The sequence below is a fragment of the Schistocerca nitens genome, chromosome 7 (assembly GCF_023898315.1).
Source record: "Schistocerca nitens isolate TAMUIC-IGC-003100 chromosome 7, iqSchNite1.1, whole genome shotgun sequence".
Classification (NCBI taxonomy): Eukaryota; Metazoa; Arthropoda; class Insecta; order Orthoptera; family Acrididae; genus Schistocerca; species Schistocerca nitens.
Genome location: NC_064620.1, coordinates 328,794,034 through 328,809,610, shown reverse-complemented (window position 1 = coordinate 328,809,610; position 15,577 = coordinate 328,794,034). Strand labels below are relative to the sequence as shown.

The window sequence follows — 15,577 nt, the reverse complement described above, 5'->3', positions numbered from 1 at the left end:
TCAGGGGTAATGAGTTGATGGGCCTGTCCTGAGCGTGGATTGCCTTGCAATGACATGTTCACCATACACAGCGGACATGGAATTTCACATACTCCAGCACTATCAGCCGCCAGGAAACAAATGACTCCTCTCTGCTTTCCTTTGCATGCCTCCATGTCAACAGCTGGGCAAACCACCAACAAATATGTGGATCTGTGATGTGGCACTATGCTGTTCACCTACAACAGTGATGACACGTGTCATGCAGACTGTGTGTTATGCTGGTTCACTTGACTGCCCATTAGAAACAAATACTTGTCACTGTGGAATGCCACCAAGCACACTCTTGCATCCTACAGACAAGAAATGAATATCTGTACAGTTCAGCACAAGTATTGTTTCTTATTTGTGTTACAGAAAGAGGATGTTTGTATAATTAATTGCAAGAGAGCACATTGTTCTAAATAATTCTAGGAATATCTGCATTTAACAGTTAAATATATTTTAATACACTTTTAAGATAGTGACTAGCAACAGCATGGAAATACATTGAACTAAATGCAAAAATAAATATTATTCCATTTTCATCGCTGTGCTGGTTCTTGCTTCTCATCATCACTTGAACTCGAACTGGAACTACTTGATTTTGATCTCTGAAAATGTGAAGATTTTAAAGTTATTTATCTGTACTGTCAATGTCACATACAATTATTCATTTCTTTCTTTTTATTTGTCTAAATTTGGTTACATGTGATTACACAATAGTACTGTTTTATTTGTGGCAGTAGAAGTAAAAAAATATTTGCATTAAAATCACGGTGCTTAAAAAAATTCATTGTGGAAACTTGTGTGTTCTCACCTTTTCTGGTATTTTGTGTGGGAAAACTTTGCCCTGACTTTCCACCTGATCTTTGAGCCTCAAAAGTGATGTCCGGTTGAAGTTCTCTAGGCAGATGTCGTTCACTGCAGTATTCAGGACATTCAATGCTTCCTCAATTTCACCATGTTTTGCTGCAAGAATCAGAAATCCAATTATGTCACAAAACTTGATATATGAAAAGATGACACATTAACACTTGTTATAATTGTTAGCCTAGTTATTGGGATTTTCATTACAATTTCACACCATATTAGTGTGTATTTTCCCACAAAATAGTTCATCAGTGTGTTTTATTTTCCTTCTCTGAGACTATGACACTGAAGCTTTTTGTACGGCTCTTTTGCAGTTCTGTCTACTAGTGTGACTGTTGAAAACTATAAGAACATACAATTTCTTTGTTATAAATGGGGTTTTATAAGTAAACTGATTTTGACCAACATTTGACTGACTACATCTGTAGAATCGTCAATCCTTGATTATGATTTCAGCTGTGCCATCAAAGACTGGAAACACAGTTAAGCTTGCAGATTACTTGTAATGTCCGTTGATATGTATGTTTGATGACAGTTGTATTGGTACGTAATAAAAGCACTGACAAAAAACATTAGCGTGTATGCTGCAAGCATCAGCAAAAGATGTATTTTGCTATGATGGAAGGCAGTAACAAATGAGGGAAACCTCATTCAATTTTTTTGTCAATTAATAGAGAGACTCTGTCTTTAGTTCTCGAGTGGAGAAGATGTATTTTTGTATGATGTGTGTGATAGCCATTTGTGTTGCCTGAATAATAATTATTGTTGTTGTTATGGTCTTCAGTCCTGAGACTGGTTTGATGCAGCTCTCCATGCTACTCTATCCTGTGCCAGCTTTTTCATCTCCCAGTACCTACTGCAACCTACATCCTTCTGAATCTGCTTATTGTATTCATCTCTTGGTCTCCCTCTACGATTTTTACCCTCCACGCTGCCCTCCAATACTAAATTGGTGATCCCTTGATGCCTCAGAACATGTCCTACCAACCGATCCCTTCTTCTGGTCAAGTTGTGCCACAAACTTCTCTTCTCCCCAATCCTATTCAATACCTCCTCATTAGTTACATGATCTACCCACCTTATCTTCAGCATTCTTCTGTAGCACCACATTTCGAAAGCTTCTATTCTCTTCTTGTCCAAACTATTTATCGTCCATGTTTCACTTCCATACATGGCTACACTCCATACAAATACTTTCAGAAATGACTTCCTGACACTTAAATCTATACTCGATGTTAACAAATTTCTCTTCTTCAGAAACGCTTTCCTTGCCATTGCCAGTCTACATTTGATATCCTCTCTACTTCGACCATCATCAGTTATTTTGCTCCCCAAATAGCAAAACTCCTTTACTACTTTAAGTGTCTCATTTCCTAATCTAATTCCCTCAGCATCACCCGACTTCATTAGACTACATTCCATTATCCTTGTTTTGCTTTTGTTGATGTTCATCTTATATCCTCCTTTCAAGACACTGTCCATTCCATTCAACTGCTCTTCCAAGTCCTTTGCTGTCTCTGACAGAATTACAATGTCATCGGCGAACCTCAAAGTTTTTATTTCTTCTCCATGAATTTTAATACCTACTCCGAATTTTTCTTCTGTTTCCTTTACTGCTTGCTCAATATACAGATTGAACAACATCGGGGAGAGGCTACAACCCTGTCTTACTCCCTTCCCAACCACTGCTTCCCTTTCATGTCCCTCGACTCTTATAACTGCCATCTGGTTTCTGTACAAATTGTAAATAGCCTTGCGCTCCCTGTATTTTACCCCTGCCACCTTTAGAATTTGAAAGAGAGTATTCCAGTCAACATTGTCAAAAGCTTTCTCTAAGTCTACAAATGCTAGAAACGTAGGTTTGCCTTTCCTTAATCTTTCTTCTAAGATAAGTCGTAAGGTCAGTATTGCCTCACGTGTTCCAATATTTATACGGAATCCAAACTGATCTTCCCCGAGGTCCGCTTCTACCAGTTTTTCCATTCGTCTGTAAAGAATTCGTGTTAGTATTTTGCAGCTGTGACTTATTAAACTGATAGTTCGGTAATTTTCACATCTGTCAACACCTGCTTTCTTTGGGATTGGAATTATTATATTCTTCTTGAAGTCTGAGGGTATTTCACCTGTTTCATACATCTTGCTCACCAGATGGTAGAGTTTTGTCAGGACTGGCTCTCCCAAGGCCGTCAGTAGTTCCAATGGAATGTTGTCTACTCCGGGGGCCTTGTTTCGACTTAGGTCTTTCAGTGCTCTGTCAAACTCTTCACGCAGTATCATATCTCCCATTTCATCTTCATCTACATCCTCTTCCATTTCCATAATATTGTCCTCAAGTACATCGCCCTTGTGTAGACCCTCTATATACTTCTTCCAACTTTCTGCTTTCCCTTCTTAGCTTAGAACTGGGTTTCCATCTGAGCTCTTGATATTCATACAAGTCATTCTCTTATCTCCAAAGGTCTCTTTAATTTTCCTGTAGGCAGTATCTATCTTACCCCTAGTGAGATAGGCCTCTACGTCCTTACATTTGTCCTCTAGCCATCCCTGCTTAGCCATTTTGCACTTCCTGTTGATCTCATTTTTGAGACGTTTGTATTCCTTTTTGCCTGCTTCATTTACTGCATTTTTATATTTTCTCCTTTCATCAATTAAATTCAATATTTCTTCTGTTACCCAAGGATTTCTACTAGCCCTCGTCTTTTTACCTACTTGATCCTCTGCTGCCTTCGCTACTTCATCCCTCAAAGCTACCCATTCTTCTTCTACTGTAGTTCTTTACCCCATTCCTGTCAATTGTTCCCTTATGCTCTCCCTGAAACTCTGTACAACCTCTGGTTCTTTCAGTTTATCCAGATCCCATCTCCTTAAATTCCCACCTTTTTGCAGTTTCTTCAGTTTTAATCTACAGGTCATAACCAATAGATTGTGGTCAGAGTCCACATCTGCCCCTGGAAATGTTTTACAATTTAAAACCTGGTTCCTAAATCTCTGTCTTACCATTATATAATCTATCTGATACCTTTTAGTATCTCCAGGGTTCTTCCATGTATATAACCTTCTTTCATGATTCTTAAACCAAGTGTTAGCTATGGTTATGTTGTGCTCTGTGCAAAATTCTACCAGGCGGCTTCCTCTTTCATTTCTTAGCACCAATCCATATTCACCTACTATGTTTCCTTCTCTCCCTTTTCCTACACTCGAATTCCAGTCACCCATGACTATTAAATTTTCGTCTCCCTTCACAATCTGAATAATTTCTTTTATTTCATCATACATTTCATCAATTTCTTCGTCATCTGCAGAGCTAGTTGGCATATAAACTTGTAATACTGTAGTAGGTGTGGGCTTCGTATCTATCTTGGCCACAATAATGCGTTCACTATGCTGTTTGTAGTAGCTTACCCGCATTCCTATTTTCCTATTCATTATTAAACCTACTCCTGCATTACCCCTATTTGATTTTGTGTTTATAACCCTGTAGTCACCTGACCACAAGTCTTGTTCCTCCTGCCACCGAACTTTACTAATTCCCACTATATCTAACTTCAACCTATCCATTTCCCTTTTTAAATTTTCTAACCTACCTGCCCGATTAAGGGATCTGACATTCCACGCTCCGATCCGTAGAACGCCAGTTTTCTTTCTCCTGATAACGACATCCTCTTGAGTAGTCCCCGCCCAGAGATCCGAATGGGGGACTATTTTACCTCCGGAATATTTTACCCAAGAGGACGCCATCATCATTTAATCATACAGTAAAGCTGCATGCCCTCGGGAAAAATTACAGCTGTATTTTCCCCTTGCTTTCAGCCGTTCGCAGTACCAGCACAGCAAGGCCGTTTTGGTTATTGTTACAAGGCCACATCAGTCAATCATCCAGACTGTTGCCCTTGCAACTACTGAAAAGGCTGCTGCCCCTCTTCAGGAACCACACGTTTGTCTGGCCTCTCAACAGATACCCCTCCGTTGTGGTTGCACCTACGGTACGGCTATCTGTATCGCTGAGGCACGCAAGCCTCCCCACCAACGGCAAGGTCCATGGTTCATGGGGGGAACAAAACCAAGAAGCTATTCAGTTATCTTCTGCGCAATACGTAAATGTCATGTCATGAGTGCTGCCTGTATCTGAGGAAGAAGTCCAATAAATGACAAATACGTTATATTCACGGTCAAGAATAAGAAGTTTTGTGCCAGAAGAAGTAGTATTTACACCAAAGTGTGTTAATCCCAACAACATGGAAGTAAATTCACGTTAAAACAGACTCAAAGGAGAGAAACTATAAAAATCCAAAATTTGAATTGAAAATAATTGTTTTTTGGTAAAAAAAAAAAATAGATTAATCTCTTTACTTATGTACCCTTTATTAATATGTATGCACACAGTTTTCCTCCCAAACTGACTTTGTAAGATTTTTACCAGTGGAAGAATGTGAATATGCACCTGTCTAAAATGCTAAAAAGTGGAGCACCAGCTGCCTCATTCTACCTTCCTCAGAACCTTTAAAAATTTTCCTAAAAGTTTTGGCATGCAAACATATTCATGGTCTTTTTAACATGCAAGTCGCCTCTCACTCCCACAAACACCCCTAACTGTAACTCACTCACACCCACTAGTCCATTCTCACCTCCTCATTCAGCCCAACTCATCGTCATTATCTCTCTCTCTCTCTCTCTCTCTCTCTCTCTCACTCTCACTCTGCCCAGCTCTCGGCCACAATCTCATGTTCTGTCCTACTAATACTGTCTCCTCACACTGTCATTGTCTTCCTCTTGCTCTCTAATACTTTTACTTTCTCATTCATTCCCTTCCCACTGTCACTACCTCTCTCTTCCTCGTTGCCATTGTCAAAGACTTTGGCTCTAACCCACCTCCATTTTTCCTTCTCTTTAGTCCTCTCCCACTGGTGCTGTCTCTTTCACTCTTTTCCTAGCACTGTTCTGCCACTATGAACTACAGTATGTCCCACTGCTACTCTCTCTCTCTCTCTCTCTCTCTCTCTCTCTCTCACACACACACACCCCTCTCCATCGCTCCTTCTATCTTTCTATACCACAACCACTATCTACTATCTTTCAGTATTTATTACTTTTCTGTCTCTTTCTCACTGTCGCTGCCTCATTTTCTCTCAAAATAAAAAAGTGCAGATATGTTCACATGTCAAATTTCTAGAGGTACTAAGGAAAATAGAACGAGGCAGCTGGTACCGAACTTTTCAATCAGAATCTTTTGAACAGGAGCACATTTGCCTTTTTTGTACTCCAATCAGAGCATCTTTTTGCTAGTTCCTTCTTTTCCCTGCCATTACAAGCATTTCCCTCATATGAAAAGAACTTTATGGGTCAGTAAAATTTTTATAGTTTACTTACGTAAAATCGAAGTAACGCAAAACTAATTTTGTTTGAGCTTCAGTACTGCAACATGGGGAGCCTAGAACCCTTCTGATGATAAATGAAACACTTTATAGCATATTTCTCTGTGCTGTGTCACTTCATAAACTACATTTTCACACCTCACAGCTTATTTTTTGTATACAAGTAGAGTTACATTGAATCTCAACATCTCGTAAAAAGATGACACTTTTCTTGGTATTCTTAATGTCGTTCAAAATCAAGATCTTAGGAATATATAGTCAAAATTTCAGCCATTTGCTGTGCATAGCCATCTTGCATTTCACAGCTTGGTTTTGGTACAAAAAATCCTTTCTAAGAAACTGCCCATGCACTAGTGGTGCCCTTATACCCCTTAAGGCCCATTGTAGACTGCACTAAATGCAAAAAGAATCAACTGATTTGTTCCGTTTGCCTAAGCAGAAGTAGTGTATAATATTCATACTTTGGCCCTGTATAGCAGACTAGTGACACTAAGATGTTCCTTCATTTGGGTATACAAATGGTCCCTGGCCCAAGGACTATCCAACGAAACCCCAGGTATGAATTCCAAAGGAATCCCCTTTTGATCCATGTCATTTAGGAACATACGAGGTGTGGCTAGAAAAAAACCGGACTAGTACTGGTGAAACAATAAAACGAATGCAATGGCCTGTCACGTGACTCTCGCTTCGTCTACTGCTCGAGTTTCATCTGCCTCCTGCACTCAGTCTGCCCGTGGCGTCTGTTTTAAGTAGTTGACGTTTTGTCTGTGCGTCGGAAAATGTTGAGTGTACAGAAAGAACAGCGTGTTAACATCAAATTTTGTTTCAAACTAGGAAAATCTGCAAGTGAAACGTTTTTAATGTTACAACAAGTGTACGGCGATGATTGTTTATCGCGAACACAAGTGTTTGAGTGGTTTAAACGATTTAAAGATGGCCGCGAAGACACCAGTGATGACACTCGCACTGGCAGACCATTGTCAGCAAAAACTGATGCAAACATTGAAAAAATCGGTAAACTTGTTCGACAGTTTCCTTGTCAACTCCTGTTAACTCAGACACTGCTCTGATTGTTAAACGGCGTCTTCCACTGTAAACTCACGTAACAAGTTTTGTTGAATGCTTTTATCGTGTCGTCGTAAAACCCACGGCTTCACCCAGATTAGATTAGTTTTTCGTTCCATAAATCCATGCTGAGGAGATCCTCGTGGATGTGGAACATGTCGATTTTTTTTAAGCTGAAATAACAATACTAATAGTATGAATAAATACAATACATCATTTGTTTCTATTAAAAATTTCGCCAATGGAGTAGAAGGAGTTGGCCAGTAGTAAGTCTTTCAGGCTCCTTTTAAACTGATCTTTATTTCTAACTAAATTTTTTATGTTTCCTGGCAAATTATTGAAGATGAGTGTTCCTGAGTAGTGGACCCCTTTTTGAACTAAAGTAAGTGCTTGTAAGTCCTTGTGCAGATCATTTTTGTTCCTGGTATTGTATGTATGAACTGAGTTGTTTGTTGGAAAAAGAGATATATTATTTACGACAAATTTAATTAAGAAGTAAATATACTGAGAGGCAGTAGTTAGTATACCCAGTTCTTTGAAGAGGTTTCTGCAGGAGGTCCGCGAATTTACTCCACAAATAATACGTATTACACGCTTTTGGACCTTGAAAACTTTTGTTTGACTTCAAGATTTACCCCAAAATATTATCCCATATGACATTATGGAATGAAAGTATGCAAGCTTTTTCATTTTTATGTTGCCTATGTCTGCTAACACTCGAATTGCAAATACAGATTTGTTAAGGCCTTTCTGCAGTTCTGTGAAGTGCTCCTCCCAACTCAATTTATTATCAAGTTGTAATCCCAGGACTTTTAAGACTGTCAACCTCGTATGTATGGTTCCATTTTTTCCCCCACTTCTTTTCCGCATGTGCACAAAATGCAATTGGAGTACGTAGAACTGCTGCGGTTAATAACAAGTTGTTGTCAGCCATCTTCAACTTGGATGAAAAATTTGATGACAGTGTAATACCCCTTCTAGCGCTACGTCAAAGATCTTTGTCAAATATATTGGATCACATCATTAATCAAATCTTTGACAAAGAAATTTGATAGTGTAATACCGGCCAAAGAAAGAATGAAGATATCCACTATATTTTGAGGTTAAATGAAGAGGGGGGGGGGGGGGGGGATAAAACTGTTGGGGTAATAAAAGCAACAAATACTAATGACCACATGGACTCAAAAATAATTAATGTTACATGCATACAACTGAACTTCATTCTTGGACTAAATACTACTCATTGCTAGAAATGAAGATAATGTGTGTGTCAGATTGGAAATGTTTATCAAAAGTAAGTACTACAATGATTTTCTTCGGTACATCATCTACATCTACATTTATACTCCGCAAGCCACCCAACGGTGTGTGGCGGAAGGCACTTTACGTGCCACTGTCATTACCTCCCTTTTCTGTTCCAGTCGCGTATGGTTCGCGGGAACGACGACTGTCTGAAAGCCTCCGTGCGCGCTCGAACTCTCTAATTTTACATTCGTGATCTCCTCGGGAGATATAAGTAGGGGGAAGCAATATATTCGATACCTCATCCAGAAACGCACTCTCTCGAAACCTGGCGAGCAAGCTACACGCGATGCAGAGCGCCTCTCTTGCAGAGTCTGCCACTTGAGTTTGCTAAACATCTCCATAACACTATCACGGTTACCAAATAACCCTGTGACGAAACGCGCCACTCTTCTTTGGATCTTCTCTATCTCCTCTGTCAACCCGATCTGGTACGGATCCCACACTGATGAGCAATACTCAAGTATAGGTCGAACGAGTGTTTTGTAAGCCACCTCCTTTGTTGATGGACAACATTTTCTAATGACTCTGCCAATGAATCTCAACCTGCTACCCGCCTTACCAACAATTCATTTTATATGATCATTCCAATTCAAATCGTTCCGCACGCATACTCCCAGATATTTTACAGAAGTAACTGCTACCAGTGTTTGTTCCGCTATCATATAATCTTACAATAAAGGATCCTTCTTTCTATATATTTGCAATACATTACATTTGTCTATGTTAAGGGTCAGTTGCCACTCCCTGCACCAAGTGCCTATCCACTGCAGATCTTCCTGCATTTCGCTACAATTTTCTAATGCTGCAACTTCTCTGGATACTACAGCATCATCCGCGAAAATCCGCATGGAACTTCCGACACTATCTACTACGTCATTTATATATATTGTGAAAAGCAATGGTCCCATAACACTCCACTGTGGCATGCCAGAGGTTACTTTAACGTCTGTAGACATCTCTCCATTGATAACAATATGCTGTGTTCTGTTTGCTAAAAACTCTTCAATCCAGCCACACAGCTGGTCTGATATTCCGTAGGCTCTTACTTTGTTTATCAGGCGACAGTGCGGAACTGTATCGAACGCCTTCCGGAAGTCAAGGAAAATAGCATTTACTGGGAGCCTCTATCTAATATTTTCTGGGTCTCATGAACAAATAAAGCGAGTTGGGTCTCACACGATCGCTGTTTCCGGAATCCATGTTGATTCCTACTGAGAAGATTTTGGGTTTCCAGAAATGACATGATACGCGAGCAAAAAACATGTTCTAAAATTCTACAACAGATCGACGTCAGAGATATAGGTCTATAGTTTTGCGCATCTGCTCGACGACCCTTCTTGAAGACTGGGACTACCTGTGCTCTTTTCCAATCATTTGGAACCCTCCGTTCCTCTAGAGACTTGCGGTACACGGCTGTTAGGAGGGCAAGTTCTTTCGCATACTCTGTGTAGAATCAAATTGGTATCCCGTCAGATCCAGTGGACTTTCCTCTGTTGAGTGATTCCAGTTGCTTTTCTATTCCTTGGACACTTATTTCGATGTCAGCCATTTTTTCGTTTGTGCGAGGATTTAGAGAAGGAACTGCAGTGCGGTCTTCCTCTGTGAAACAGCTTTGGAAAAAGGTGTTTAGTATTTCAGCTTTACGCGTGTCATCCTCTGTTTCAATGCCATCATCATCCCGGAATGTCTGGATATGCTGTTTCGAGCCACTTACTGATTTAACGTTAAGACCAGAACTTCCTAGGATTTTCTGTCAAGTCGGTACATAGAAATTTACTTTCAAATTCACTGAATGCTTCACACATACCCCTCCTTACGCTAACTTTCACATCGTTTAGCTTCTGTTTGTCTGAGAGGTTTTGGCTGCGTTTAAATTTGCAGTGAAGCTCTCTTTGCTTTCGCAGTAGTTTCCTAACTTTGTTGTTGAACCACGGTGGGTTTTTCCCGTCCCTCACAGTTTTACTCGCACGTACCTGTCTAAAATGCATTTTACGATTGCCTTGAACTTTTTCCATAAACACTCAACATTGTCAGTGTCGGAACAGAAATTTTCATTTTGATCTGTTAGGTAGTCTGAAATCTGCCTTCTATTACTCTTGCTAAACAGATAAACCTTCCTCCCTTTTTTTATATTCCTATTTACTTCCATATTCAGGAATGCTGCAACGGCCTTATGATCACTGATTCCCTTTTCTGCAATTACAGAGTCGAAAAGTTCGGGTCTGTTTGTTATCAGTAGGTCCAAGATGTTATCTCCACGAGTCGGTTCTCTGTTTAATTGCTCGAGGTAATTTTCAGATAGTGCACTCAGTATAATGTCACTCGATGCTCTGTCCCTACCATCCGTCCTAAACATCTGAGTGTCCCAGTCTATATCTGGTAAATTGAAATCTCCACCTAAGACTATAACATGCTGAGAAAATTTATGTGAAATGTATTCCAAATTTTCTCTCAGTTATTCTGCCACTAATGCTGCTGAGTCGGGAGGTCGGTAAAAGGAGCCAATTATTAACCTAGCTTGGTTGTTGAGTGTAACCTCCATCCATAATAATTCACAGTAACTATCCACTTCTACTTCACTACAGGATAAACTACTACTAACAGCGACAAACACGCCACCACCGGTTGCATGCAATCTATCAATCAGTGCTGGTCAAGGTTCCTTAGAACGTGTTTTTAAATATCAGGTAAACCCCAAGTGGAGATGCACATCCACACTGACCAGAAGTAGCATAAAAAGAATTCATATCAAATGGGACTAATTAATTACTAGACAGAACTGGTGGACAAATTTTACCTTCAGGAAGCGAACTGTTAGTACTGCCTAGAGATACACACAAAAGTACTGTACATACACTATCCTGACATTGGGGCTAATAGTTCCTTCCTTGGAGAAGAGATACTGATATACTGGGGAAGGGTGAAAAGAAGAGCAGGTCACTCAGAACCCAGGATGGGAAGGACCAAAGGCTCACTACATGTGTGGCCTCCTCTCTGAAATCTAGCATAGTGTGTCACTTTTATATTTGTGTGCTTATAACTGCAGAACTAGACAGTTCGCTTCCTGAAGTACTGGCCAGCAGATTGTCTCATAATTTATTTTAAAAATAATTCTTTGATATGTTAGAGGGAGAAAGGAATACATGTGCACCCTGTTAATCAGTTTCTTGGAGCTGAGAACTACACATCAGCCAAATTTTGAAGCAGACTTTCATGACCTCTTGCTAACATTTGTTTTATGGGCATTTGGCCATTGTTCAAGGCATACTTTTCTGCCTAACATTTCATTTTCCTATGCTGGAGACGTCATAAAAGGCTTTAACAACTCTGTAGCTGCTGTCGCTCACAAGCTCAATAAGCCAAACTGTTTATATGTTGCATGGATACATATAAATAGTTAAATTTGCTGAGGTTGTTTGAGGCTGTAACTGATTTCTCAGTCATTGAAGCCTTTGATAATGTCTCCAGCATTGGAAGAAGGCCCAATGTCTATAAAACAAGTGTCAGTAATAACACAAATACCTGCCATAAAAGTCTGCATTCTATGATTCATGACTTAGGTAGTCTAGTCAAAGATGGAAGTTTTTAGAATCAACTGATTTTGTGAATTGAACTATTCATAATTTTTAGCCTGTCTGGTGACTTTCTTGAAATTTTAAATGAATAACTTTGAGAAAGTATAGATTATAGAGCCAAGGTTAGTTTTTTTCCTTCTTTTTGGCTGAAATTTACTAGCAACTAATGTCTATAATTCAATTATTTATACTTTACAAATAATGTAGCACTAATTATTCTCAAATTGTTTAAAGTAAAATCATTATGTAATAATTAAAACATTCCCCTCTTTTCCATTATACTCTTTTTATCATATAATATTCAGACTCATTCTTCTTTTCCTGTTTTAATTTACCAAGAGAGGGGGCACAGTCAACTCGTGTTCAGGGCGATGATGATTCAAATCCCTATTCGACTATCCTTCATTTAGGTTTTCCATGATTTCCCTAAATCACCTAAGGCGAATGCCAGGATAATTGCTTTGAAAGGGCACGACTGATTTCCTTCCTGATCCTTCCCTAATCTGGGCTTGTGTTCCCTCTCTGCTAACCTTGTTGTCGACAGGACGTTAAACAATAGTCTTTCTTCCACCATAATTCTTAATTGCACTATTCACTGCTCTTCCCTTTAATCCATCTTTAGTTCTCACACTGTCCTCGTCATCACTGGACCGAATCTGGCACAGTGATTATCACAGTCTCATCTCTGACAGCATGCCTCCCACTGTTCACTGACCCACCCACTCACTCTCCCATCCATCCATCCATCCATCCATCCATCATCCACCCACACCGGCTTGGTGCCTCTCAACCTGTGATCTTAAGAGACCTGCAATTCCTTTTTACCCTAATGTATAAAATTAAACTGCACATTAAAACAAATTAGTCAGTCATCCACCCACACCGGCTTGGTGCCTCTCAACCTGTGATCTTAAGAGACCTGCAATTCCTTTTTACCCTAATGTATAAAATTAAACTGCACATTAAAACAAATTAGTCAGTTACTAGTCTTGATTAACAGTTCATGACTCCACTTGCAGATTACACATACCATGGATATCTAAAATACAGCTGTACACAACTCCCAAACTTTGCTCTTTTACTGGTGCAGTTTTCAAATAATCCAGCAGCTTCTGCACAATGCTGAGGTTATCTTCTTTCCTTGCCACCTCTATTACTTTCTGATACATTATTTGGGGATGTTTACTGAGAAAATCATCCCATAATTTTCTTGCTGCTTCATCTTCATTCTTAAGCAACAGGTGTACCCATAATACATTTACAGGAGAGAGAATCCCATGCTTTGCATACTTTTGGGCAACTCTCTCATCTGCAACAAGTAAAAGGTGAATTAATATTGACAAATTCAAATTCCTGACACAAACCTAATAAAAGTTGAGCTGTCTGAACCGTGCTTCAAATATAAACTACAATACTCACATAGTGGTAAAATTTCTGGCTCCTTTTCCAAAATAGCAAAGGCTCCACCCCTTGGAAATGACACGGACAGCTTTGATAAATCATCATCCTTTGCACTATTTATTTCTTTCTCCAGGTTTTCAAGATATTCTTTTGCTTTTCCAGCAGTAGAATATGCTGTACACAGCTTATTATCAAATGACACTATTCTTTTCAGTTCCTGTAACAGAACAAGAAATAATCGTAGTAGCAACTTGCTAATGGCCTCTAATTTGAAACAAAAGTTTCACAAACATTTTTTTATAAAGTCAAGCTTCTGATCTTTAAGATTTGTTCAGCAGGATCACTTAGAAAATGGAAGTGTAATGACAGCATGGCTACAGAGACTGAATCTAAAGCTCTGCTAAAATTTAGAAACTGAGAAGTGTCAGATGAGAAAAACCAGATAGTTAGTCAATTTTAACTTAATTTAAATATATTACCTGAATTTATAGAGCACAATTGAAAAGTTGCACATGTGAAAATAAATGTGATTAAACAGAAATTGCACTGCATTCATTTGATCACAAAAAATGAAATTGCCGAGGTCAAACGACTGCTGTAGTATTACTGAATTTTTCCAAGAGAAATGAGTTTTCATTGTTGAGCAGAATTTGCCTGTTGTTCATATACATGTGTTGTAGATGCACTTCATGGAAAATATCCAGATGCCAACTACGAGCTCAGCCATTCCAACAGACGCTAAACAGGCTGTGGTGAAGAATGTGATTCTGTGGTCACTTCCAAAAGTTTGAAGAGATTATCTGTCCAATCTGTCTTCATATGGTAGAGCACACAAAGCAATGCAAAAGTTAAAATTTCATTAAAATCATGTTTGCAGTGTTCAAAAATTAAAGATGCCAGATAAACAAAAACATCTGGTGGACTGTACATGGTTTCAGTCATTTGTTAACACTCCTGGAAACTCAGAATGGGGAAATGTTTTCTTCACTGATGAAGCACGGTTTCGCCTGCATGAATACATGAATGGTCAAATCACAAGAATCTGGTCAATCAAAAATCCACGTCTTTCACAAAAACACCTTACACTGCAGAAATTTGGAGTGTGATGTGCCATCATGTAGTTGAACAGTGGGCCCTATTTTGTTTGTAACTACAGTTTCTTGAGGAAGATGAACATTATTCTTGATGACAGCAGGATGGCACCACTTGTCACATATCTGACAAAACAACTCAAGTGAATTTTTTGGTCATTGAATCATCTCTAAAGGATTATGGTTATGGCCCCACATTCTCCCTGTTTAACACCTCCAGTCTTCTTCCTGTGTGCCTACCTTGAACGAAGGGTTTATAAAAACAGGCTGTACACATTGGCAGAACTATGTAATAACATAACATCTAAGATTAACAATATCACTGCCAATGTGCTCAGCAAAGTGACATTGAACACAATAAAATGAGCTCATGGATCCATTACTGGAAAAGGCAACCACACTGAAGCAACTGTTCCAGCTTTAAGTACTCTAGTAAACCATGGAAACCTTGTTCTGGGTGACAGAAGATGTATTCTTTATTTCAATCTGCTGCCAATGTGAGATGTTCCAATTGTTCAGAAACCAGTCACTTTGCTTGGTCACTCTTACCTTAAACACCTGCCATACAAAGATGCCTTAATGGTCATAGTCTCCCTCTCCCTGCCCAAAGACTGTGCTGAATGCACTGATACGTAAAACTAAAAGTTTATTGGGATAAGACCGTTTCAGTGCTAAAATAATATAATACCCATACTCAGACAAAAAGCCATTTGGTACAAGATGACATGTCAGTGCTTTCTGGAAAATGGGAAAATGCAGGTACAGAGTGTTCCAGGAGGAGTGGTCAGTATTTGGGAATATGGCAGGAACGATCATTTGAAGCAAAAAAGGCTAGTAAACATCAACTCCAAAAATATATCTTAAGAACTACAAGCAC

The 15,577-nt window shown here is 39.2% G+C and overlaps 1 protein-coding gene across 1 annotated transcript in view; it reads right to left on the bottom strand.

Annotated features, from left to right (window-relative positions):
• Positions 1-460: 460 nt before the first annotated feature.
• The window catches only part of LOC126194648 (leucine-rich PPR motif-containing protein, mitochondrial), a 194,171-nt gene continuing 179,054 nt past the window's right edge, over positions 461-15,577 (bottom strand). The window contains exons 18-21 of the mRNA XM_049932831.1: positions 13,628-13,826; positions 13,239-13,517; positions 839-990; positions 461-632 (exon numbers count right to left, since the gene is read on the bottom strand). Coding sequence (XP_049788788.1) covers positions 564-632; positions 839-990; positions 13,239-13,517; positions 13,628-13,826 — 699 coding nt within the window. The 3' untranslated portion in view covers positions 461-563. The remainder of the gene's footprint in view (positions 633-838; positions 991-13,238; positions 13,518-13,627; positions 13,827-15,577) is intronic.